The sequence below is a fragment of the Dermacentor variabilis genome, chromosome 2, assembly GCF_050947875.1.
Source record: "Dermacentor variabilis isolate Ectoservices chromosome 2, ASM5094787v1, whole genome shotgun sequence".
Classification (NCBI taxonomy): Eukaryota; Metazoa; Arthropoda; class Arachnida; order Ixodida; family Ixodidae; genus Dermacentor; species Dermacentor variabilis.
Window position 1 is genome coordinate 133,660,985 of NC_134569.1, and position 26,256 is coordinate 133,687,240.

Here is a 26,256-nt window from a genome sequence, read left to right on the forward strand (position 1 = left end):
CTCGGGGGGCTCAAAAATAGTTATGCGTGCATTTTTTTTAAATCTCATGTTGTTCAGTATAAATTATTTCGATCACGCACCTGTAGCATTCCTTTAATGACAGCACCCCGTCGATAACGAGTTCCGTCGATGCACAAATAATTAAATTTTCTAACTTCTGCCAATTGGTCACTGTAAAAATAATGCTTTATCCCGAGCAGTCAGAATACTTGGCAGAAGATGCTGCTCTATAGAGTAATCAAATTCTCACAAAGTGCTACACCCATAGTTCTATTATTATTATTTTTCGGTCAGCAATATTGGCTTTTTAGTTTAGCTGACATTTCAGCACATTGCCAGATAAGGAAACCCCCCGGAATTCTCAATATCTTCAGTGTGCATGGGGACATGAGTTTCCCTCGATATCCGTTACGATACACTTCCTTTCCGTGATATCGTTTCGAACTTCAAAGACAGTTTGCTCGAAACAGAGAACCCCGGCATTCACATTTTTCATGTGTCACACGTGTCGTCTGCTCACTGTTCTGAAGCTTACGCCAGGAAATACTGGTCGCTTCATAAGTTTGCTGTCACACTTTTCCACTAAGTCGAACAAAGTCTACTTTTTCTTTGTTTATTTTTCTATATACTATGAAGAGCCGGGGTAGCCGAGCATTCTGTAGTTCAATCATTGGGCAGCAACCGATTTATATCAAAGCAGAAATTAAGCAGTCGTTAATCAACGCTTGTGCTGCCACCTCCTCTGTCGCTGGTCTCCCTGTGCGTTGGAATGCTCAAGGCACATATGTTTTTCTTTATTTGGCACATGAAGTTCACACAGGGCTGTCCGCAGGTCGTAGTCGAAGCATTTTAGCCTTTTAGAACTGAGGTTGCACTGCGCGAATAAGACAAGGAGACAAGGAAACAAATACCACAGACAGCGCTTGTCTGTATGGTATGGTATGGAGAACTTTATTGGGTCCTGAAGGTCAACCATACGTTGACGCGGGCCGCTCCCACGTTGGGACTGTCAGGCCGAGCCCTTCAGCCACATCGCGGGCCTTCTGGACTGCCCGTAATTGGTCAGAAAGTGATTCACTGTGTAGCATTTGCCGCCAGCAATCTTGTTCCTTGTCACGGTCTGTGAAGACCGCGGGGCACTGCCAAAGCATGTGGTCAAGAGTAATGATGCCATTGCACTTATTACAGTTGGTTTGAATTTCCCTCTCTGGATAGATCCTGTTAATAAAATATGGACTTGGGTATGTTCTTGTCTGTAGCAAACGTAATGTGACCGCTTGGGCTCTGCAAAGCTTACCGTGTGGCAATGGGTATTCCCTTCAGCTTAAATAATAATGCTTCGTGATTTCGTTATATGTTAATAATCGATCCCTGTGTTCCCCGGGTGAAGTGTAAGTTGCTCGGTCTTGAAGAGCACGGCTAGAAAGTCCTCGTGCTGCTTCATTTGCCACCTCATTGAGGTTTCTCCGAGCTCCGTCCACCACCCCCAGATGTGCAGGAAACCAGCGGATTTCGATCCTCTCACTCTTGACCTTCTCTAATAATTTTGTTGCTATCCGTGTCACATATCCGTTGGTAAAGTTGCGTATGGCTGTTCTAGAGTCGCTGTAAATATGTGTCCACCGATTAGCCCGGATGGCTAAGGCGATTGCTACTTGTTCTGCTACTGTGGGGTCCTTGGTATAGACGGTGATGGCATCCTGTATGTTACCTTGAGTGTCTGTGGCATTTGTTTTCTCGTGTCCTTGCCTTATTGGCGCTCTTCGACCTCGGTTCTAAATATGAACCAACTAGCCCCCATCGAGATCTTACTAATGCATGTTAGTCTATTACAACGTGTCTTATTACGGTTTACTTACCACTTTTCTCGTTTTTTTTTTTTCTCTTTTCGGAAACAACGCTCAGAAGCATCTCTCGGCTGAAAAAAAATATAAAAGCACAGAGAAAAACTAAACACCAGAATTACCCAGAGCATTCGGATGTCGGGTGGGTTGCGGCTCGGCCGTGAAAAGAGAGAAAGAGAGAGAGAGAGAGAGAGAGATAAAAATCGGTGAGAGGGAACGAAAGCTCCCTGGAAGAAAGATGCCACGCCGGCCAATAGTTGCGGCGATTCCCCCCAGCAGCAACAGTGCAAGAAAGCAATGCAGGTTCCATGGATGCCAGAAAATAACAAGCGCGAGTACTCGCAATTCTCGTGAAAGCGCCGTCTTTTCTGCCCGGCATAAGCTCCAGTCGGCGTAACAGGCATGTAGGCGGGCTGGTCGGACGGTTGGTCGGTCGGTCTGCTGGAGCGAGCGCGCGCGCTATTTTCTGTTCGAGAGCGCAGTCATTAATGAAAGGCCAATTCCGCTCGCATTAGCGCGAACCTCCCCACACAGACTCGTTGGCGAAACTTCGCTGCGCGTTTCTGCAGGGACCGCTCTACAAGAAAGCAGAAGAAGAAGAAGACAGCTAGAAAGATTAGAAGAAAGAAAAAGTGGGCGTTCTGGAGCCATTTAAGAGGAGAAGCAAAAAACCGCCGGCGCCGCGGCGGCATTCGGATATAGAGAGAACTGGGCCGGCGCAACAGGCAGCGAAGGCGCGTAGCATGAGCGGCAGCGGCGGCGAGCAATCCTCGTTTCTAAATCGACGCTAATGAGGTCTGCTGCGCTTGTAATGAGTGCTCGCGCGCGCTTTCAGCGGCAGCGGAAGCGCTACTACTGCTCGCCTATGCGTTTGTGCGTGTCGAGCGGCCGGGCGGGCGAGCCAGCGAGAGCGCCCTTAGCCTGCGCTGCCACCGGCGCTCGCCCGCCTGCTGTTTTTAAAGCACTTAAGGCATCTTTGAACTGTGCCCGGGGATTAACATATCTCATTCATTTTGGAAGCACCCGAGAGAAATGTTGTCATGGCGACAGACGATTCTCCGCGGCTACCTTTTATTCCGTCTTCTTTCGCTTTATCTCTCTCTCTCCCTCTCTCTCTCTCTCTTCATCTGCGTGCTTTACCCGCATGGAGCGTGCGTCCTCTTACAGGAACAAGCAAAGTGCGGAGCCAACATTTCTCCTCTCTCTCTGTATCTCGCTCAAGCTTGCGTGTTTGAAAACTGCGAGATTAAGTTCTGGCGCGCGCGCGCGAGCGCCGGCGAAGGTGGGGCTCGGTGGCCCGCGATAAACGGACCAAGTACCGGAAATATGATTAATCGCGACGCATAAATTATCGAGGCTGTGCGAGTGGTTCGTTAAAAAACCTTGCGGCTCTTTCACGTGCTCTTGTCCATAAAAGCTGCGCTGTATGATTATCACCAGCGAGTGTAGTGCGCACTGGCTGTTGTTACGTTGTAAAAGCGAGCACCACCCCTTCTCACGCCCCCCCCCCCCCCCCCCGCTGCATTTATGCTAATCGTTTTCATACTTATTTTAGTTAACTGGTCTTAATCGGCATTTTATTTGCACTTATAACAGTAGGCGAGGGCTCACTAGGAGAAGTCCACTTCCCACTAGACCGGCTTCCGGTTTCCAGAGGTCGTTAGTAGTGAAATATTATCGCAGTGCAATGTTATCACATTAAGCGTGTGCAACGTAGTGGAAATATATCAAACTGTGATTAGGTGATCAAGATGTGTCAAGTTGCCTTGGGCCGTTGGTTCTATTAAAGTGGGAGTAGCTTTATAACGAGTCATTCGGGGACTCACTCCTTCACGCATTCAGCGCTATAGTACCAGATTGCTAATACTACCTTGCCAATAGCATGAGGATAATAACAACATGTATTTCCAGCCTTTAACGAAATTAACGCACCCTATTCGATTTACTGATAAAGCATGAAATATACGATCAACAAGAAACGTTAGGTTAGGTATTTCGAACACACACTTCTCGTAGTATTTGCCACAGCGGTTGGTTCAGAAGAACCGTTTAAGAGAAAAATTACATCAATACATTGCATGGTATTGTTCTCTGTATTTGCGAAAGCTCGAAGTACTGTACATGACGTAAGCATGACATTTCTTTCAATTTTATGTGTATGGTACCACTAGAGCCGTCACCCGACACGTAGAGTTGGCTCCTGTAAAGCGTGTTGCGCCTTTATTGAAGGCATATCGAGGCAGAGCCAACGACCAGGCTGAAAGAAGAAAAAGTTTTGATTGCACACGAAAATGGGGCTTATGAAGAACGTCCACAGCTAAAACAGAACCAGATAACGACAGCATAAGAAACCCTCCTTCGCTCCCGCCTACAAACACAAGCACACACACAAGCGCGCGCGCGCACACACAAACCCATAAACACACACATGCACACACGCACACACGCACGCATAGTGCTTTCGTTAAATCGTGTGCTTTTTTTTTACTATCATGCCCTAACAACTGGTCCGAATGACTTGTTTAGTGGCACACGTTTTCATATAAAACTACACGCACAACAATTTCACCAAAGCACCTCCACCGCTCTTCCGCTTCTGATTGTTTCCTTACCCTTCTTTCGGCACGCATTCATCACACTTTCAATTTGTTATAAAGTTTCTCTTCGTGCCGCTGCTCCGTTTTCTTAATCCATCCGCGCGCGCGCGGCGATTGTTTCGTTTCCGTCGAGAATGAGGCAGCCGGGAAAAAAAAGAAACGTTCAACGAAATCCTGCTCCGTTCACTGGTATCCTTTCTTTATGCCTTTTTCTGATCCGCAAATGTCGAGGAAAAAGAGATTAACAAATACCGCTTCCCGCCGGCACTGCCCGCTTTATCTGTCTCCGCGTGTGTTCTCTTTCGTCTTTCATTCTCACTATTTCCTTTATTTTTTTTTTCACTTCTCGCGTGCGCCTCGCCGCTCGCAACGTTTCCCGAAAGTTAGAACAGCAACTCGCGCGAAAGAGCAAGAGGAGGAGGAGGAGGAGGAGGAGCAAAAGGTGGCGTGGGGGTGGAGTCTGGTTAAGAGCAAATAATTTTCAGCCTCTTGAAACGCGGTCGCGTTTGTTTCTGCAATCTTTTCTCTCTTTCTTTTCGGCAAATTTTGGAATCCTCCTCTCCTGGCTCCTTCTACAACTTCATTTCCTTTCATCTCTTCGTTCTCGCTGTCTTTCCCAGGCCAGCTTTACCCGCCGACGTGACGGAAGACGACGCGCTGCAGGGAGAGAAATTAACATCGAGGAAAACGTCTGCGGTGTATTCGGGACAGACAGCTGGTACAAAGAAACGATGATTAACGAATGTTGCACCCGAAAGATTTGGTTCTCTTTGTTCCTTGTTCTTCTCCCTTCCTTGCCATCTGCTACTTCTTTTTCTATTTCTTTGTTGAAGCTTTTCGTTCTGTTTGATTCGTTCTCCCTGCGCCGTACTCCTCGCTTTTTGCGCTGGAGCTGCGTTTATCTCGAGCATTCGTAGTACCTTTTTTTTTTTTTTTATCCTCCTCCTACGCGTCTTGCTGCGGTGCCGTCGCGGCTTGCAGCAGCAGCGGAACTACGCGCGCCGGCGAGCCACGATTCATCCTCTCGTGAGTCTGCACGCGCCGCTGTGCGGAGTTCTCACAGCCTCCTTCCTTCTTACTCCTGTTCTCTCCCGCTTGTTCGAGTCGGGTACGCGTATAAAAGAGGGAGAGGGGGAAACACGCTGGCTCCTGCGCAAACAAGAGCACCTAAGTGCGCAGATTTTTGTCGCCGACAAAAGGTTTATGCTTAATTCCGAATTCAATCTTATTCCCGTCCTCCTTATACTCCCCGTTCCACGCACACCTCCTCCTCCTCCTCGCTCTCCTCCGTGTTACTCTTCTCGCGCCGTCCGTCGGTCCCGCTGTACGGTTGCGCTGATTGCTTGTTGTTTCTTTTGTCCTTGCTTCGCTTGCAGCGGCTCGCTCGCTTGCGACTCCCGATTCGAGCGTCCTTTGCCTCTCGCGAGTGCGCGAAACGCAGCGTTCGTGTGTTTCTGTGGATGCGAACGCAACGCGTTGCGACTATACGCGCCGTCGTCAGCGGGCGCGCGAGTGAAGCGACAAAGCGAAACCATTGCGTCGGTCCATGCTTCTTGGTTTTGAAGCATAGTAGGAGAAAGGGCTTCAGCGAGACGAGGTGGTGAGGGGGGAGAGCGCGGAGGCGGCTTCGACCATGCAAGCTCGGTGACCAGCCTGCTGCCGGCATGCTCTTCAGCAAAAGATCGCTTTCCTGTATAATTAATTAGGGGATTTTATGCGCTAGCTCCGTCTAGCGAATACGCTCTATGGCGCGAATGCGCTGACTGCTGCGTGATTGCGTACTTCTCTCTTCGTTATTGTTTTTTTTTTTTTTCGCGAATGAGTTAGATCATTGAGGCAGTGTTCTGTGACAGCTGTACTTCCGATATGCGACGGGAAAAAGCGTTGCGTTCGGCGCTGTCGCGCAAATTGTATGCGCTGCAAGACGACTAGTAAGTTTTTATTCACCGAAACGCTGAGCATGTGCAGTTCGCGCTCGCGCGACTGTTGCATGGAGCAAAAGAAAAAAAGAAGAGTACGAGAGGCGGGTCTTCCGTCAAGCCTTCTTCGTAGCTTTTCCCGCGACGATCCCCTTTCGTGCCTCACTGGGCAGCAGCTGCGTCGTATATATTACACAGATTTGCCCGTGCGCCGAGCACGGGAAAATGACGCCTTAATAAAGATCTCGTTGCGCTCTGCTTTGTCGTTCTATTGTGATGAAGCCGTCTGCGAAGCGCGAGCGTTTCGATTGCAGGAATTCAGTTTTGGCGTACTGTAACTTGTACATTTCTCTTTTTCATTTGTTTGTTTGTTTGTTTGTTTTTCTGCTTGCTTTGTTTTTACCTGGATAGCTGTATGCTCTATTCCCTCTAGCTCACTCGTTCGCTGAAAGTTTCGCCGTTAAGAAGGACGTTGAACTTGTCTGACATCCGTTATTCCAATTCGCTTTTTGTTGTGAACAGTCAAGCCATTCTGCTTGAGGAATCTCACGCGTCTTAAACAGCCAGTTTGTGTGTTCACTGATGGGTGGAAGCAATACCATAGGGCTATGGGTGTATTGGAAGCCGTATAAGTTTTCCCAGCAACGAGCTTCCAGCAGAGGATGCCTCGAGAAATTGTGTACCCTACTTGGCTTCGTTGGGACAAGCTCAGAAATGATTAGCAACAGCTCAGACATCTCGATGGGTGTAGTTATCAGATAACTTCGCAGTGCGTGTAGTCGTCTGCTTCGCGCAACTTGTAAGTGACGAGTGCAATCGCTTCACATTTGCAAACGACTCACCAAAGAACAGTCGACCTACTATTTTTCCTGTTCCTTCCTTTTGTCTCGTCCCATGCGCTATTAATATACTCGGGTACAACATCTACCAGCCAGTCCCATGTCAGCACATTTTTATTTTAAAAACCTAGTTCTTTTTCTTGTACTTTTCATGTACCCCCCCCCCCCCTTATTTTTTTCTTTATCTGCTGCTTTCGGCCTTCACGTTCTCGTTTCAAGCAAGGGGGATCCTTTGTCTTTCTTTTTGTTTGGGCGTGGTGGTAACAGCAAACAAAATTTGACCCAGTAGAGAGATTCATTGAACGAAAGCAATACGCACGTCGTTCAGCGGTCCTACGCGTTACCGTTTATGTCATGATTGCTACTATTGTGTTTGTCTACGGTAACACGACGCTGTCTAGATATTGTGTGATCGAAAGCAAATGTTGGTATTCTACGTATGTCAAAACTATGGCTTTCTGAGAGCATGTAAAGCTGTGTATCCTGTATCCTGTATCTATGAAACGTCGCTTCTTATTTGATTGTTGCTGGTCTCATGAAAAGACTCTTGTAATATGACTTCATGAGAAATGGAAGAATTTACCTGTTCTTTTCTTTTTCTTTTCTCGTGTGTATTTTCTGATGTTTTCCGTTGCGGTGTTTCCAAGGCACGGCGTTTAGACCTTTCTTCGAAAGTTCTCCCGCAACAGATCGTGTCACCGGATCTGATTACTTGCTGTGAATTGGGTTTGTATCATACACTTGCATTGCCATTACATCGGACACAATAAGGAACGCCAGGAGCTGTCGTCCTCATTGGCCAAACATTTCAGCTGAAATAATTTTCACTTATGCCCTACCACACACACGGCCTCACGGTAATTCTACGGCCGTATTCTGGATCTATTATCCTATAGAACTTTTTTCCCCGTTTTTCGTGATGTCTCGTCTAAAGTGAGGTCACGCTGAAGCAGCGGGCATACTGCCAATCCGCTGGACAACTACATGACCTGGGAACGACGCTGTTGGAGGGTATGACGTTTCGTTCATCACACCCACTTCAGCTGACTTATCCATCCAAAGCGTAGTAACAGCGATCTTGCAGAAACTGATCGATCCAGAATACCGTTCCACGTTCATACCTACAGTGCTCCGGTAACTTCATAGGGGGATACTAAGGAAGTATAGTAAATCAGTATTGACTGGTAAATTATTCTTTCAATACTTTATTTTTGCTAATATTGGGGCAAAATGGTTGGTTTCCAGTAGGTAGCCCAAACTTCTACTTCTATAACTTTGCGCTAAAACCTTAGTGTCGGTACGTCACGGTGATGTCACAGGTTTTAAAGCATTTTATCATATTTTGGCCGTTGTCGCGCTGTGAAAGTTCCCGAAGCTTGCAAATTTCAGTCTATCCCTCCTGTAGAGTACAAATTTCGTGCATACCTTACCGATAAAAATTATCAGTAATCGGTGACGACCTAAAAATTCAGTAAAAGCTCCACCCAGAAAAACGCAGTGCCAAAACGCAGTGATTTCCACTGTGAAATCCTGGAATCATAGAAATCCTGAAAAAGCTGGAATCCGCTCGCAGCTTAATGACATTCCTTCTGCTAATATAAACGCTAGGATAGCTTATAAATAAAGCACGTTGTTTGACGCTAGTAATAGTTTTGGCTGAGCACTCATATCAGGGTCACCGATCAAATTTTCCAAGACGTTCAGGTTTCATCCTACAACCAATGGCACAAAGGCAGACCTGTACGGATAAAACAGCCGTTTTAACACGCAAGGCCACTTGTCGCGATAGTAAGCAAGCCTAATTGACTTTTATGCAACTAGAATTCGTCTTGGGCTACGTGAGTACACTCTTTCATTCCTAAACTGTCAGCAACTTTGTTATTCTCCCTTTCTTTATCTCTTTGGGCATTCGCGGACGCCATGAAAATCCGTGATGTCATAGCTGGGCGAGAATTTTAAGGTGGCTAGGGCGGGACTGCGAAGGTGGCGACGCCAATTCTTTTCAGCGCGATAGCGTTAAGGAGCCCGTGTCGAAGAAAATCCGGCTAACCGCGACCGGCGCCTTGCGTCGGACGTCACTTCGGCAAAAAGATTTTCGAGCCACCCATACCCAAGCCCTCAATGCGACGCAAGAAATTTACTGAACTAATTCCTCAAGCTAAAATACGTGGAAGATCGTAAACTACGACTTACACTCAACCTACTGCTATGATAGCTCTCAGATTGTAAAGTGACTACACGAGCAAACAATTATGTTACCCAAAAACTGATAGAAGCCCCCTTTCCAGCGTTTCTACCATTCAGAGGCCGGCCACGGCGTCCGCCATTTGCGCGCGCCGGCGCGCGGGTGTCTTGGGGGCCACGGAGCGGTGCGCCCGGTTCCTTGCAATACCTCCAGCTGGCGCTCGCCTCCGTCGCATCGCGGCTTACGCAAGAGGCCGCGTTTTTACCACAACGCCCGCCTACGTGCGTATCGTTCGCGGCCAGCGTTTCCCGGTAAACGTAGACGGTTACATACGCTCCAGTTGCCGGGATGTGTGAGAAGCAGTCAGAGATCTTTGAATGCTATCGCGTTCCACTCTTAAGGCGAAGCTTAAGCGTCCTCCAATTTTTTTTTGTTTTAGCTTCTTTGATGGTTTATCGGATGTTGTCTCAAGGTAAACGTGGCTTTCTTTATTGTTGAAAGGTCATAATACAGCTCAGCTTATTATTTCTCTCTGAGGCTTCTTTAAACAGGACACTAAAGGGAAATCTAATTTGAGCTGTACTATTAAGTTACCCTTCTGCAATTCCAAAAAAGAAAGGCCACCCCTGCCGTCGCAGGTAGTTTCATCAGCCGGAAAAGACGCAACAGCGAGAGACGGGTGGCGACGCCGCCGTCAAGTGTCTGCACCAGCTTGCCCAGACTTCATATATATTTGATGGCGTCTAATTGCCCCTAGTTAATTTTTTTATCAGTAAAGATGATCTACGTTGTAACCTGAAAACGCTGAAGACTAAACTTGGCAAGTTTCGCGAATTTTCACGAATCCACAACGACCCGAGTACGAGAAGATACCTTGAAATCCGTGACGCCACACTGACGTGCCATCAATGGCGTTTTGGTGCGAAGTTTTAAAAAATGAAACTTTGGCTTTCATTTCTTTTTCCTCTGATAATCAACTTGCTACCGCGAAATTAAAACAAAAAGAAACAACGTTTTGAAAGAATAATTTATCAGTCCAGACTGTATGTCAATTTAGGCTGCAGATCTCTACACAAGTGGCGAGGTTGGGTAAACTGAACCAAAGCTTGATCAGTGTTCTGACTGAACAGTATAGGAAGTACTGTGTAACCATCTGGTGTGAACGCTGTACTCTCGTGTCATGACGCGATGTTGTCGATGCCAGAGCCCGTGTAACTTTTTATTTTCCGTCCCTCTGTGCTTTCTCTATGCCTGTCTCTGTCTCTCACGCTGAACTTTTTTCCTACTGGGCCGGTGCCCGTTCTGTCGTCTCCGGCGGACGGTGACCCGGCGTCGGTTCTTCCTTCTGCTGCGGGAGGCCTCGCCCGACTCCTCTTTCCCCTCCGTTGCGTTCATCATTTTTGTGATTGGTGCAATTGTTCACCGTGCGAATTGCATAGTCACAAAAGTGATGGGTGCGGCGGAGGAGAGCCACAGCAAGCACCTACTCTCTGCGCCTCCTTCTTCTACTTCTTCTTCTGCTTCTACGGCCTGGCTGCAACACACTACGTGGGAAAGACGGAGCCCGCGTATTTCTTGCTTTCTTTTTTCTTTTCCTCCACTCAACTGTGTGCTCTGCTTTGGAACCTGTTGTAAGCCCTCCCTTTACTTTCGTGCACCGTTTCCTTCTTTCTGTTACCTATCTTTTCGTATCATTTCTTTATACTTTCATCACCTGTTCTCAATCACCTTTATCTCTCCCTCTCTCTCTCGCATATATATATATATATATCAGTCTCTCATTTTGTTGTCTTCTCCTTTACCATATCATGGCATTTCCTTTCTGAGATATGCCACTTTTGCACTCCCCAAGCGTCTGCGGTTTGTTGGTTCCTTAACGAACGAAATCTGCTTGGAACGTTTGTGATGAAACTGTCGAGTGCAGCCTGTAATACCCATTGCATATGTTATCTTTGCCTCCAGTCTCCGAAAATGTGAATCAATTTCTTGGTGTGCACGCGAACTATGTGTATAATATGTAACTTCAGAGCACGGCGCTGATATCTAATATCCAGATGTCGCCGTCTGGCTTAGCACGTGTCACATTGAAATGTACGCATAAACGCGTAAGTGTGCTTCTATGTTTTTGAGAGGGTAATTAGGAGTGAAAGCTTAGCTCTTTAACACATATACGTAATCACTGGAAGAGACGGAGAATGAGAACGCGAAAGAAAAACCGTATCAGCACTACCCTGCCTCTGTTAATCTATCGCTTTCTTTTTGTAGCGTTGTACTAAAGACATGTTTCAGACCTTTACCAAAGTGACGGCTGTGGAAAGAACACAGCAATGCTGGCAGCCGTTCTCAACGTGACTGGTGTTGTCGTGAAGCGGGTTGTGATATTTTTTTAATATTTTACTGTGAGTGCTCCATGAAGATAACGAAGGGGACAGTCACAGCCTCACATACCTGTATGGCTCTATTTTGTGCCCTATATTGTAATTTATTATCCGGCTACTCGACTGTAGCCGCGTTTACACGAATACGGTAGAAGCGTATCGTATTATCTTGCTGTATCGCATTCCGCTGATGCACCTCCGTTTATATGTATGCGCATCTCACTGGCTGGCAAGCTAGCGCCGTCTGGTGTAACATTTGAAAATGAGACCCCGACTTCCGGTAAACAGGCTTCCGCTGCCATACGGGCGCGCCGCTGGTTGGTTGGCCGGTTGTAATCTCGCAGCGAATGCTTTCCCATAATTCCTGATGCGATACGCTTCTGTTTACATGCGCCGCTGAAATGCGCATTCTCCATCTCAAACTAGCCTTGTTTGGCGTATTGGATGCGATACGCCTTCCTAGCGAATTACCTCGTTTACATGAGATGCGATACGCTTGAAAGTTGATACGATACGCTTCTGTCGTATTCATGTAAACGCCGCTTGTGACGTTAAGTGGGATGATTTATTCACGCGTGCCTGAACTGGTGCACTGCAACTGGTTGTATTAAAGTGTCGCGTCATTTTCCGCCATGCATGTGCTACCGGTTGACTTGATTGTGTGTATGGCCTAACATCGAGATCTCTTAACTGCGTGCAGGGAGCTACTTAACTGGATGAAGTTTCCTATGTTGTCCAGTGTATCTTATCTAGCGTTTCGTTACGGGAAACAAGATGTGCGTGGTTTTCCCGTGCACATACATGAATCGGGGCTTCTATGTTACTTTAGCGTGCGAGAATGTGACCCCGCGTGTTACCTACAGTTTGCGCATAACTTCTTTACGAGATACCATTCATCACCAAAAGCTCGCTCCATATTGTGTGAAAGGGTCGAGAAATTGTAACCTGCTGCGCCTAATTCATTTACATGCTTAGTTGTAGATATTCAACACGCCATTGAAGTTCAACTATGTGCATTGTAGGACAATTCGATGCATCTCGGTGGTAAAAAAATCGCAGCGTAACTGGACAAATGAAATATGTGTTTTAATACTGTCCATATGTGCAAACTTTCCCTTCAGTAAGCGTGTTTTTTTATACAATGGGCCTTATGTCTTGTGTGTCTCGATATTCCCCTGAAAAGAGTACTTGACACCTATTTTCGAAGTTTTAGGCACACTACCACGTGTCGCTCACACGTTAAAACGCTCACACTCGGCGAATGCGCAGGTTGCTAGACGTTTATACAGTATTTTAATTCGATACTAAAGTTGTTCTCCCAAGGGTGAACCTAGAGTCGCAGATATTATCGTGACATCACAACACTGAGCTTTTGATCTCGCTCCCGAATGACACCTGCGGCGATAGCGAGACTGGATCGAGCCAACGTATCATGACGTCTTGAGAAATCCACCAAGTGGGAACCGAAACCGCAACAGCTCCCGCATTCACACAAAAAAATTTTAAAAAAACGGGGAGGCCTTACGCTAGATTCCTCCCTAAGGAGAAAATACCGGGCCACTCCCGATGCGGGACAAATCATTACTGCCGCCTTCTTTTCCTTCTCTCCCTGATCTTTTTCTCCCACTCCCCTTTCCCTGTGCAGTGCTATTGAGGTGTCCTCCTCTGAGAGACAGTTACGGCACTGCACTTCTCTCTTCCTCTCCTTCAAAAGTCACTACACATTACTGAAGGCTACCGGCGGATGCGTAAGAGCAATTACCAACAAATAGCTTTGTAAATTCGCCTTCTGGTTAGTAGAAGGAAGCATTATAGTAACTAACTTTAGGCGCTCTGACGCCTGTCAGCATATTTTTTTAGGCTTTAGAGTGCTCGGGTGTTCATTAGGCGCGAGAAAATGACAAGTCGAAAATGTCGTGTCAATACTTCTTCAATACTCCGTCAGCCACATTGCTATGGCAGTTAGCGCCCGCACCCCATCTGTTTCTAGCGTTTTGTCTAGCTGCGCTATACTTCAGTAGTGATGTTAGACTCCGTCTTGTTCCTCAAAACTCCACTCGAAAGTGCGTGTTTACACGGTGACAGTACTGGTGCAGCGACAATATATTCCTGTGGGTGTTGCTCAACGCAGGAAGGTGAACAAGTCGTATCGTGGACGCTCGTGCCCCATTGTCGTTCACTGCAGGTAAGAACTCGCATGCTGTACGCAACTAATTGCATTGACCGCGGAGTTCACGACGGGAGAGAGAATGCGAAAATGTCATATTCGCGCTTTCCACGTTACAAGACATTCCATGTGTTTTCTTTCTTTCTTTCTTTTTTTCTTTCTTTCTTTCTTTCTTTCTTTCTTTCTTTCTTTCTTTCTTTCTTTCTTTTTACCGCGACGGCAGTTAAAAGCTTTGAACTGGGTTTTCTGTATCCACACACCTCTTACGTTACGCTGACAATAATGGCCATCCTCGTCATCGAAAGAATACCTTGTCCACGCCACAAGGATTTGAACTGATAAATATACAGAAATGCGCATTTAGGAAACTTGGACGAACTAATCCCTGCACTATTTTGATACTCGCTATTACGTAGAGTTATGTTAGCAGACAGAAGGGTCTGTGTCTTCCTGATGTCTCTTTTTCTGTATGATTTCCTTTCTGTTTGCCAGCATTCAGCTGCATAACAGCATGTGCCAACTCTTGCAACAAGGCGCTCTTATATAAACGTGTTCTACACCAGTTCTACCGCATTCTTTCTACTCGAGCCGTTTAGAGCTTCGCACAACGCCTCCTCAGGCAATCAAGCATTTCCTCTCAAAGAGAAGCTTTAAATGAAACCCCTTTGTAGGGTATGTAATCTTTAACGGTATTTAGATCTTTGTCGCACTTCTCGGCAAGCATCAAACATCGCCTTCGTCCTAGTCACGCTGCTGCGTCGACGTCTCACACTTTGCATCATCGCGATTTGGCGTTTGCATTACGGCATAGCTTGTGAACGGTGTAATACATAAGCATTAAACATTGCACGAGGTTACTCGTTGCATAGCTAGAAAGCAGTATAACAATTACACGCATCGCATTTAGATGTATAACTTTTCCTTGACCGCTTCGCGAGGCTGTCGTTTCACATAGATTTCAACAAATGTGTTGGATCTGCCGAATGTTTATTTTTATTTTCTTAACTTGCAGTGACGGCATCGGAAGAACGGGAACCTACTGCCTGATCGACATGGTCCTGAACAGAATGGCCAAAGGTAAGAAATATTTTTTTTCCCGGTGGACTTATTGTTGCGGGCACTTCTCATGGATACACATTTTGATGTGATATGTCTTGCCAACAGGAGCAAAGGAAATCGACATCGCAGCCACTCTGGAGCACATGCGTGACCAACGAGCCGGTATGGTAAAAACCAAGGTAGGCTGCATCTTGTTTTTTTTTTCTTTTTTTGCCGGGCGTTTGACAAACAAACAAGTCCACACAGATTTAAAGCAATAATTTGAATCTTGAGAACCTTATACCTCCAGAGCGCATTACTGTTGTCGAAAAATGCCAAGAGCAAGGTGTTGTATCGCAAATACAGAATTTCTTTTCTACTTTTCTTTTAGCATTGTTTTATCATGTTAAACAACAGGCGGGGAAGCCAGACCTAAAACAGTGCCTTCCTGGTGCTTCTTCCGCCTCCTGCCATTCGCAAGTGCAATTAAACTTTCTTTACATGCGCATCACGTGTACAGTCGCCTTTATAGTTAACCAGAACATTGCTTAAGCGTATTTTTGCCTCTCCATTGGAGGGTGCTGGAGAATTATGGCTAGGTGCATTGAATGTGCTGTAGCTTAATATGTCCTGCTTCCAAAGCACTCGATGTTTGCTCATTACAGCACGCGTTGGTTAAAGTTAAGCTTTCATCGTTGTTCAGGCTAAGTCTGACGGCATTTGTACATATAGGACGCAAAGCAGCAGCAACAACCTGCTAATTATGATGACGTTGGCGACAGTATTATGTTAAACAAAATTTATAATCCTGAGAAATCGGAGCTCTGTACATATGGTGACAGTTGCCACTTTTGTTCGTTCTGAAGTGCATGTCGTGCTCTAAGCGTTGACGGCGTGTCTGGCAACCTGTACTGCGAATCATGTTCTGAAATCTGAAATTCACGGTTAAGTTATCGCGAATAGCCATGTACAGCGGCAAAAATGTAAAACTTCTGTAAACCGACAATTCAGAGTCCATGTTTGGATGCCTGGGAGGGAAGCTCTTGGCTGAGAGGTGGGCTCAACCTGACCTATGTCATTTCCAAATGATGAAGCTTTGACGCACTGCTGAAGCCACCGTCAGTAACTACGCAACTTTGACGTCATTTTGAAAAGAATAAAATGCAAAAGCAGTCGCTACAAAACATGGCCCATTTTTGGTTTTACCTCTCACACATAGAATTATGTTTTGTTCTTTTTCTGTTTCCATTTTACGTACCAATGCGACTCGACCCTTGATGTTTTGCGCTCAATTGCTGCTGCAGGCAGCAGCTTGCGCTTCCTCGAATTGTAATGCACGAAGAAAAATTGGTTTGTTTCGTAAAGGGGTGCCAGAATGAAGGTCTCACCAACGACTTTTCCCATCTTCTGGCACTTTGCACAAGCTACAGAGAATATGGGAAAGCTGAAATTTTAATAAAGCCTTTGCTAGAAGCGGCGATTGCGGCCTTTTACAAAGCTGTGGCAGAAGCCATAGATATAGCGATTGTCAAACACAGCGTCGGTTTCTTGGAAATCCGTTGGCTGAGTGTCGCCGCAGATCCCCGCTGAGCGCGCATCTCTCCTCCTCACGTGATAACGCTTCTGCCAATGGCGAGTGCATCTGAAAGCGCGCGATTTCCTTCTCTCACTACTATTTGGTGCTCAGCCAGTGGACTCTCACTATATTTCCTTCACACTCTTCCCCTCCCTAACCACGTTCCCCACACACCTTCCGGCTCCTGCACCATTTTCCCTCTCACGCCCCATTCACAAGCCACTCACTGCTTTTCACTTAACGCACTCTCTCACCACTTTTACCACATCATCTACCACACTTAACGCTTGGCACTACACCCCCTCCAGCTATAGACCCTTTACACTGCGATCCCGTGGGCGCCGCCATGTTCGATCACGTGTTGAGCGTCCGTTACTTGCCTTAGCTTCCTCCGCTGGCTCTGTATTTATAATGAATGCGTATGTCGCCCCGGTGCGGCTCAGCAAACCTTTGTTTCGGCAGATATCGTAGACGATGACTGTGTGGACTTCATGAAGCTTTGGTCACAGATTCATAGGACATGTCGAAAGCGCTTTTGCAGCTCATTTCGCCTTGTCCAATGGCGATAGCAGCGTGTACGGTGATTGTACTTGAAGGGGGACTCGAAATGTATTCCAAGCTGTCCAAACTCGCCGCTTCTCGACTAAATCAATGTCAGTGTATTTTGTTCTTCATTCTTTATTTCCCAATTAATTTAAAGCAGCAGCTTGTCATGGTTTCTGACTCAGTAACGTTCTTCGGTGCGGTCACTATCTGTAGAATAATTAATTGCTCGTCTAGTTGGCCTGATTGCTGAGTTTTGTTGCGCAAGTTTTTCTCGTCAACAAGGTCACTATCTGATTGTTTATTTCCTGCCTGGTCGATCGTGGGTGTGCTCAGTTCTTGCCGCGCACAAGGCACGGTAGTTAAATGTTCTGTACTTTGTAGTAGCTTGTAGCAAAGTCGTATTATCGGTATAGTCGCTCGCTTACTCTGTGGGCTGTCACAAAGCATTCATCTTCGAAATATCTGCGCTGTCAGTGTAGTCGCCATCACCTATGCTTAGGCGTGTGGATTTAAGAGCGCGCTCACTCACTTATTCTCGATACGTGCGCAAGGCAGTAGGCATAAGCTCCGGTGTGAGTTGGGGGGGAGGATGTGTGTAGATAACGTGCGAGAAACTTACTGTGCCAGGAAGCGGCGCTGTTCCCTTTGTCACTGTATAACGAGTTCTCTTGCCGACGTTCTAGCGTTGACGTTCTTGCTTTTGAGGTTAGCGATATACAACGCGGCCAGATGGGGGAATATTTTTATCCTCGAGGAAAGACGCACGTCGCGAAGGGCCGGCAACACAGGCAGTCCTTGTGTATATAGCGGCGGTCTGTGAACTTGGCCACACAGATTAATTACATTGTTTCATTGTTACATTACATTACATTGTTACATTGTTACATTGTTACACTATTTTTGCAGCCAACTAATACACGTGTCTTGCCTCTACCGTTCCACATTTTTGTAGTGATGATGAGGCACATTGCGTTAGCGATCACCCAGTTGCATTTCCGACAGCCGATCGCACACTAGCAGAGTAGGAGCGGTAATGGCATCGCATTCGCACGTTCTCGGTCAATTCTATCTATTCGCCATCTTGTTCCTCTACAGCAAACTACTCCACGAGAACGGTCTATGTGGTCAGTACCGCTACTGACCATGCGCGTTGGAGGAACGTGTGTTGAAATATTGGACTGTCGCAAAGTAGCTAACGGTTAGAAACGAAATAATACGTAAGTCCGGCATAATGCACCTAAAGTACGAACTCCCTTTAAAACTAAGCTTTTCTTTTTTGAAAACGCTCCCGGACTTTCCTGGCCGTGTCTGCTGTTGCTTTTCTGAGGAATGGCTCATTAAAAGAAATTAATTACGCGCGCGACGGTGGGATCAAACCTCAGTCATCCATCGCAGCAAACCGATGCTCTAACCACTAGGCCATAATCGCATATTTCCAGTGCTGCTACAAGCCACTGCTTCTTAGAACACGCTTTTCACTTTCGTCCTACGACCGATTCCTCTGAAAGAGGGATCAACGATTTTTCTTCTTTTTTTTTTTGCTTGTTGCTGCAGGCCCAGTTCGAATTCGTCCTGATGGCCATAGCCGAAGAAGTGCACGCCATCTTGAAGGCGCTCTCGCACTGAGACGCCTGTCACCACCCCGGCACGCACGAGGACCGACACCAGCGGAATCCGCACCAGTCCCAGACGATCACCTCACTCGTTGCAAGCCTGGTGACGTGCCTCCCCTCTTCGACTGAAGGACGAATGTCGACGCGCTGATTTGATAGGCGTGTCTTTGTCTGCTTCCTTGTACTTCTACTCTGTTCGCGATTTCTAGGTTTCATGAGACGGCGCTGCAGTGACGTGACATTTGGTCGTATTTCTCTTTGTCGTACGCTGGTCCGCACTGTGCGATCGCAGAGTACGGTTCAGTGTGATGTGGCTGTCATTTATGTCGCCTGCTCTTTTTATGCCTCTCCCATTTTGTACTGCGTTACTAGCGTGGACGAGGCTTCACCACCGGTTCAGAGCTAACGGGGAAATATTCTCGCGTGTTTAAAATACCTGGTAACTTGCGGAAAATGTGGGTCATCTGCAAGTAAATTTAGCAAATTTCAAATCATCGCAACTTACGTTGTCGCGCTACGCCCACTGTCGTCGTGACAGAAATAGCAGTGGCTCACTGAAGGACCATTTACCGAAGTCTGCATTTGATGTCGCTTCCAAATGCGCGTGTCCTTTTGAAGCTCCAAAGTATTTGCATGCGAAAGACCGTTTAAAGGCTTTGTCCACAATATGGCCTGCTTCGATGCATTGTTTGATCAATGATCAATTTTAAACATGATTTGCACGCAGTTATGAACCCGCAATGTTGTTTCTGACGCCCCTATCCACGCTGGGCATGCCAAAAAGCTCTCTAAACTCTGTGCCACTTGCCTAACTGCTGCGGCGACGGAACTAACGTGGTTTACGCCGCAGTACTGGGCAAATATCATATTTGTTCGCTGCCTTGTTTATTCCCTCCCTCGCTGTTCTTAACTTTCTGAAGTTAAACTTGGTGCTCGGGGCACAAATTCATCTCTTCGCACGAGCAGCTTTTCTCTCTTTGTGCTGCTGTATCTTTCTCACTTTAGAAAGCACGTTGTATTGCCAGAAAGCTTTCATTTACGCTCACCTACATCCTCGCGTCGAGAGGCAGACAAAGTTGCACGAACGTTGCGAGAACGTAAAATAGACAAAATTGACACCGCGCACGGCACCGCTCGACAGACAGGCAGGTCGGTCGGTGCTCACCGGTATAGGTGGTGTTCAAACCCACGCCCAAAATGGTGGATTAAAGTACAGAATCTTAAACGACGTGCTTTCGGAGGCCGAATTCGGTGGAAGATATTGCCAAAGCGAGAAACACGTCATATGCGTTAGTTTTTCTGAACACCACTTATTCGAGAAAGCCTCCGAGACTCGCGAACGAGTGTGTGCACTGATGGCGTCGAATCGGGAGAAGCCAGCCGGCGCCGCGCGTTTCAGCCGCCAACTTCGCGTCTCCTTCGTCCTCCTGAATTTTTTTCTTTCTTCTCCACAGCAGACGTCCGCATTTGAACAATCGCGACATGTGTGTGTGTGTGTAAATCTCAAGACGGGAACCTGAGGCATTCGCTCTGGGAACGCCCGCCGTGTCAGCCGATGTTGTACTGTGAGCGCCTTCACGCACATGCATATTTCGCCGTCGCTGCGATTCTTCTGCGTATGCAGTCCACCTGTGTTCAACTTTCCGAAGGAGTCGACCAAGCGTTTATTGGTGTACAACCTACTTACCCAAAGCGAAGCCCCCCTAGCACAACTCCCTCCCTCAGCCGTTTGTTTTTCCGCTCTCTTGATCTCGCACTTTCCCCCTGTTCCACTACTAGCCAAATTTACGTAGCTTGAGAACTGGATATATTTGTATTCGTATTGCGCAACAACCGACCAACAAGAAAAACAAAACAAAAAAAAAACAAAAAAACATGAATGCTGTAAACACGTGTGTCTGTAGTGTCTATACATAGTGTTGCGTGTACAAACCCAGCTCTCTCGGAGCGTTTCCAGGAGTCGTATATGTCTCATGATTACTAAGTATTCAATTTCCCATGCTTGAAGGAAAGAAAAAAAAAGAAACAGTTGGACACTGACATAAATGTACGTAACGCATATATTTGCTGATGTACAAACTATTTTGGAGCACCCTTGTGAAAAAGAAAAAAAAAATGGACTATTTTTGGCCCCCTTCGGGGCGCTTGTCGGGTGTGGATACGCGTCATGCCTCTGTTAGTGCTGCTGTGTGCGCGTGTTTCTGTTGAAAAAAAAAAAGAAAACACAAGTTGTGTTTTTACTCCCAAAGTCTCGTGCGGAGTTTGACACTGCACGCGAGGAGCAAGGTGAACATGTGATACAGAGTTTTATCGAGCGTTGTCATTCTGGAACGTAGCTTGTAGGAGTACTTGCGCGGTTACGTAGAGAGAGAAATCTAAGATATCTTGACTGTTGAGACGTTTCTGAGAGATTTCAAATGAAGGATAGTGATTTAGGCACGTGAGGACGCATAAAAGAAGGCATTCAAACAATGCCTGTAAGAATCCGACCAGGCAGAGCCAATGAAGTTACTACTGTCCAAATTATGCAGCGGAAGAACACTGTGCATTAATATCAAAAATGACGTAAACAGAAGAACATGGAAGACAAAAGGCATTGTAGTCACTTTAGTATCTTACCAGGTTTTTCCAGCTGATGGTTAGCTTAAAGATGTAAGCAACATGGACAGCTCTTTGTCTCTGAAAGGCGCCCTCAGTGACGATAGTCGCTAAAGAATAATTTAATCTTACGTAATCGCAGGCTACCGCTGCAAGTGAAGAACTCTCGTGAGAACATCCGCTTCAATCGAATGGAGATTTTGTCTTGTTGGTATGCATAACGTTATGCACAAATGTCAAATTTATAAGCTCTGCTGAACCGAAGAAAACGCATTGCAAGTTTGCCACTGGGCGTTCGAGACGTCTTCCCTCGGATACGAAAGCGGGTTAAAGTTTGCGTCACTTGTTTAGTTGTTGAATGCACTTCTTAAGCACATCACCTGAATGTCACATAAAACAGTTTATATTTACCTCAAGAGAACTATACTCACGAAGCGAGCAGCGAGCCGAAGTCGGACATCTTTTTTGTTTCCTAAGTGTACTAGCGCACCATTAACGAACAAAGTTTGCTTCGTTGCAGCTGCATTTGCATACTTTCAACATTTCGCAGCATATCAGCAGACAGGAAGCTTCCCGTCACAAGTTGTCGCGACAAAAAAAAATTTCTTTTCGTGCGACAGCACTGCATTGTCGTCTACCTAATGAAGTAAATGCAATTTTTTTTTTTCGTCCTAAAGAAGAACGGCAGATGAGCAGCTGAACGAGGTCTGGGCAAGTGCCAACGTCTTATCAAACAGCGCTGTTACCGGTGAGCTGTCGACAGGTTAGCCAACACTGTAGTTCGATGCGTTTCCTCAGTCTTTGCTCCCTGCCGTCAATGAATGAAACGGCAACCCACTTGAGGCTATGGTAAAAAGAAAAAAAGAAAGAACGAAACTAGACGCCGACGTCACGTCGACATCGTGCAACCTTAATCGGACTAGTCGGCCCATGTACTCGCGTTCGTTTCTATGAGTACGGCCACGGTCACTCTTGACGTCATTGCTCGTGGAGCTAAGTAACGCAACACTACCATGCTGTCATAGCAGGGCCGTGTCAGCCAAGTACGTCCATTTCGAAAACGAGTGGCTGCGCTTCGGTCGCCAACTCGAGGAGACTTCCCTCAGTAGGAGAAAACAAAATCGGGTACGTCAAGTCTGACGGTTGCTGTAGGCATGATCTATCACTGTGAATCGGGCCCGATATAATCAAAACGAAACTCTTCTGTTCGCGCAGTAGAGAGTGAATATTAAAAACAAGAAACAAAACTGAAGAAAACGAAACTGTGTGCAATGATGAATCCGACACTTGTTCCATCGTAGCACTGTCGAAACGTCCTCACCCATAGACCCTCCCACCATATTACCCTTCAATAAAAACTAACCTCATAAGCCTTTCGTGTCTGTCTCAATTTCTTTTTTTTTATGCCCAAGGCGAGGCATGTCTTGGCTTTTCGCCGGTGCGTCGGAATTCAGTTACGTGTTTACGGACGTCGTCGCGTTCGTATGACTGCGCGCTGCTCCTCATGGTGGCCACACAGCGTATTGCAAGCGCTTGTGCACAAGCGACGTCGACTGCAAAACAATAGCAAAATATCTAGACTGGTACGTAATGCCGCTGTCATCAAAGGCCATGGAATCGTTTCCCAGCCTTGTTTCGCATAAACTTGAACTCGCACGTCATGCTAGAGAAACGACTCAGAAAATGAGGAGTTGATGCAGCCGCCTATGTCCGCGGAACTACTGCTGCGCTGAAAACTGTAGACCTCGTCCAACGATATTTATTGATTTTAATAGTTAATATGCGGATCACCCATTGAGCCTACATGACACTCGTAGTATGTCGAAAAAAAAAGAAGGTACCTCGTGTCCATTCTCATAACTCCTACCCCGCTGAGTGGATGTGCCCTATGGCTGAGAATCAGAACTCCGAGAGACATTACACGTTCATCGACCGCTTTCCAATAGCTATCTGAGGAGCGCGTTGGGAGCGGCTTCTCTGTAGCTGATTCCTCTTCGTTTTCTGTAACCGATTACTCAACTGAAGAATTGGAAAGGTACGGTGTGCGAGGGTGTTGCTAATCACTTGATAAAAAGTTGTATATCTAATGCAAATCAGTTTGTTCGGCTGGGAAATACCGCATCTGAGATGCTTACGCTACAGCAAGGTGTCCTAGAAGGTTCAAAGTGCGGTCCGTTATTGTTTATAGTTTACGTGGATGATATTACAGATTTACCAAGTTCCCAAAAAATAGCGATGTATGCAGATGATACAAATGTGTTCTTTACAGCTGATAACACAACAGAATTGCAGCGGTGTGTAAATGAATATACATCTTTGTTATCTGACTGGTTGATGACCAGCATACTCCAGCTGAACGCAAATAAAACAACCTATACGATACTTAAGGCACCGAATAAAAGAATTGAGGGTGGCATACTAGTAAAATTTAACAACTTCATTATCAAACAGGTGAAACAACAAAAACTTCGGGCAATACACTTTAGTGAATAATTATTGTGGAACACACATGTAAGTTTCGTTTGCAGTGAATTATCAAAAAAATATTGGTGTAATATATAGAATTGCGCACTGTTAGATACGGGACCGTTTCCTGAGCCTACTTCGAGTTCACCAGACCACATCGAATCGCGCCACAGCTAATTAAGAAGCACGGATACCACATTCCAGAGGCGCGGCGCGTGCAAACAAGTTGGCGGCCCCCACCTCGTGTGCCGCAGGTGGAGCTATTCACTGCTTGACTCTTCCCGAAAGTGAAGTGAGAGCCTGGCACTGTTCCAGGTAACTTGGGTCCAAGAGGCAAGACGGGTGTAATGCACCGTGAAAACCTGGCAGCGTCGCCCCCACCCGCCTATTGTGACGGCGCATTGGAAGTCAGCAAGGCAAAGACCGCAGAGAGAAGTAAGCCCTCGGACAATTGGGGACCAAGCAGAGACTCTCTTCGCCGGGTGTGACACAATCGCATGGGCGCCTACCATTGGCCGAAAATGGCGTCACCTGAGCAGGCTCGCCCATTGGCCGAACGTGACGTGTCTTCGAGACACTGAAGGGCTTAAAAGACACAGACCGGGAGCATTCCTAGAGCATTCCTTGATTCTTCTCTTTCGAGCTTCTTGCCGCGGGCCGCAGCGTCCGAGTTGCTGCCGGCCCGTAATGACTTTAAGACTGTTAATTGACTCTCACTGTAAATATAGTAAATAAACCTCCAAGTTTTTCATCCCGAAGTCCTCCTCAACTCTTGCAGCACCTGACCCCTCCATGGCTGAAAAAAGAACTGTATAATGCACTTATTCCTTCAAAACTTTGCTACGGAATATTCGGATGGGGTACAACCACCAGAACGAATTACACGCAATTGATAACCTTACAAAAAAGAGTTATTCGCCTATATGCAAATTACTATGGCTCTTTTTTCACAACTGAGAACAGCGCCATTGTTCCATAAAATACGGCAAACTCCGTGCGGACAGGATATACCATATGCAACTTCTAAACATCGGAAAGAGAAACCCAAGCGCAGAATGTATTGAACGTAACCTTCCGGGATACTTTTTGCGAGGCACCACACAACACACACTGAAAACAAGGACCAATTACGGGAAACACACTTGTCTATCAGTACACAAAAATAATGAACAGATACAGTGAATCAGTATCCTTAAATACTGCTTTAAGGACATTTAAAAAAGAAATAAGAGAATCGTTAAATAGGGAACACGTGTACTTTAAAGCTGAAAATCTGCCACGAATTACACATTTCTTTTCAGGATCCAGACGATAACACTTCACGTAATATATATTTTTTTTATTTCTGCGTTCTTTTTTGTATTCATTCATTTATATTTGAATGCATCCATGTCCGGTTTTCTTTTCTTTTTCATTTTGTTTTGTATTATTTTAGCACCCAATTAGGATGTGCGATTTTTTTGTGCGCACGCTGTTTCTTTATAATGCTCTGCAGATTAGAAAACGGTTATTTTTACAAAAAAATTATTTGTATAAGTTTGGAACATAATTAGAATCTCAAACGTTCGTTTGTACTTAGCCGTGATCTACATTGCATTATATAAATTGACGGTATTTGAATACAACGACAATGAACATTATTCCTGTAATTTTTTTTCAGCAATCAAATCTGTTGTAATTTGCAAAATTGTGTGTATGTGTCTCATCCGCTGTCAAACTTGTCGCTTACGGGGGCCGAGACCTTTGTCAGGCATAATTTGTCTTTAGTCTCAGCCTGTCTCGTTTCAATGAACGAGAGATAAAAGTCAATCCAATGCATGAGAGCCAGCCGTTTGATAGACGAGAAAGGGTGAAAGGCTGAATGAAAGAGCGTTCCTTTCAACTGCTAGTGGCGGTAAGCAAGCGGCAGGCGCATAGACAAGCAAAGCAAGAATTAGGATGACTGGCGAGCCCCCGTTGATCGCATCAGAAGCAACCACGATGACCGGAAATGTGAAAAAAGCAAGTGCAGGTGGTCCCATCATTGATGGTACACAGGCTAAGATGCAGGTTATCTCGGACTGCGGGCATCGTCCACGCAGCCCACAGCGCACCATTCAAGCGCTCTATAGAGAAGGCTGCACTCATATATGAACGTGCGACATGTAAAGGTCGATTCTATTGGGTCGCGAAGCTTCGCGCGAAACGCGGTATAGAACATATTGTCATCGACATTAACAAGGGCTGTTATGGTGTAATGCGCCAAACACATCATCATGGGAGCAGCGACTGAAGCTTGCCTGTCCTCACAAAATTTTGTGCAGACAGAACAGCCACTGTATCCGAAATGTCAGTGTAATATTTATAACGGGACGCAATTTCCGTACTCTAACGGCAGTTAATTCTCGGCGCTTTTGAAAATGACATATTTTCCGTCTGTATTTTTTAACCTGCAAATTCCCCGCGTATGGTGGAAATATTTTACAGTGCAGGGCAAGAGGGAAAATACTC

The 26,256-nt window shown here is 46.1% G+C and overlaps 1 protein-coding gene across 1 annotated transcript in view; it reads left to right on the forward strand.

Moving 5' to 3' along the window:
- IA-2 (tyrosine phosphatase IA-2) overlaps nucleotides 1-22,670 on the forward strand; it is a 700,681-nt gene extending 678,011 nt beyond the window's left edge. Inside the window, exons 22-25 of the mRNA XM_075682014.1 lie at nucleotides 13,894-13,947; nucleotides 14,942-15,006; nucleotides 15,094-15,167; nucleotides 18,644-22,670. Of these exons, the coding sequence (XP_075538129.1) occupies nucleotides 13,894-13,947; nucleotides 14,942-15,006; nucleotides 15,094-15,167; nucleotides 18,644-18,715 (265 nt within the window). The 3' untranslated portion in view covers nucleotides 18,716-22,670. The remainder of the gene's footprint in view (nucleotides 1-13,893; nucleotides 13,948-14,941; nucleotides 15,007-15,093; nucleotides 15,168-18,643) is intronic.
- Nucleotides 22,671-26,256: the final 3,586 nt, after the last annotated feature.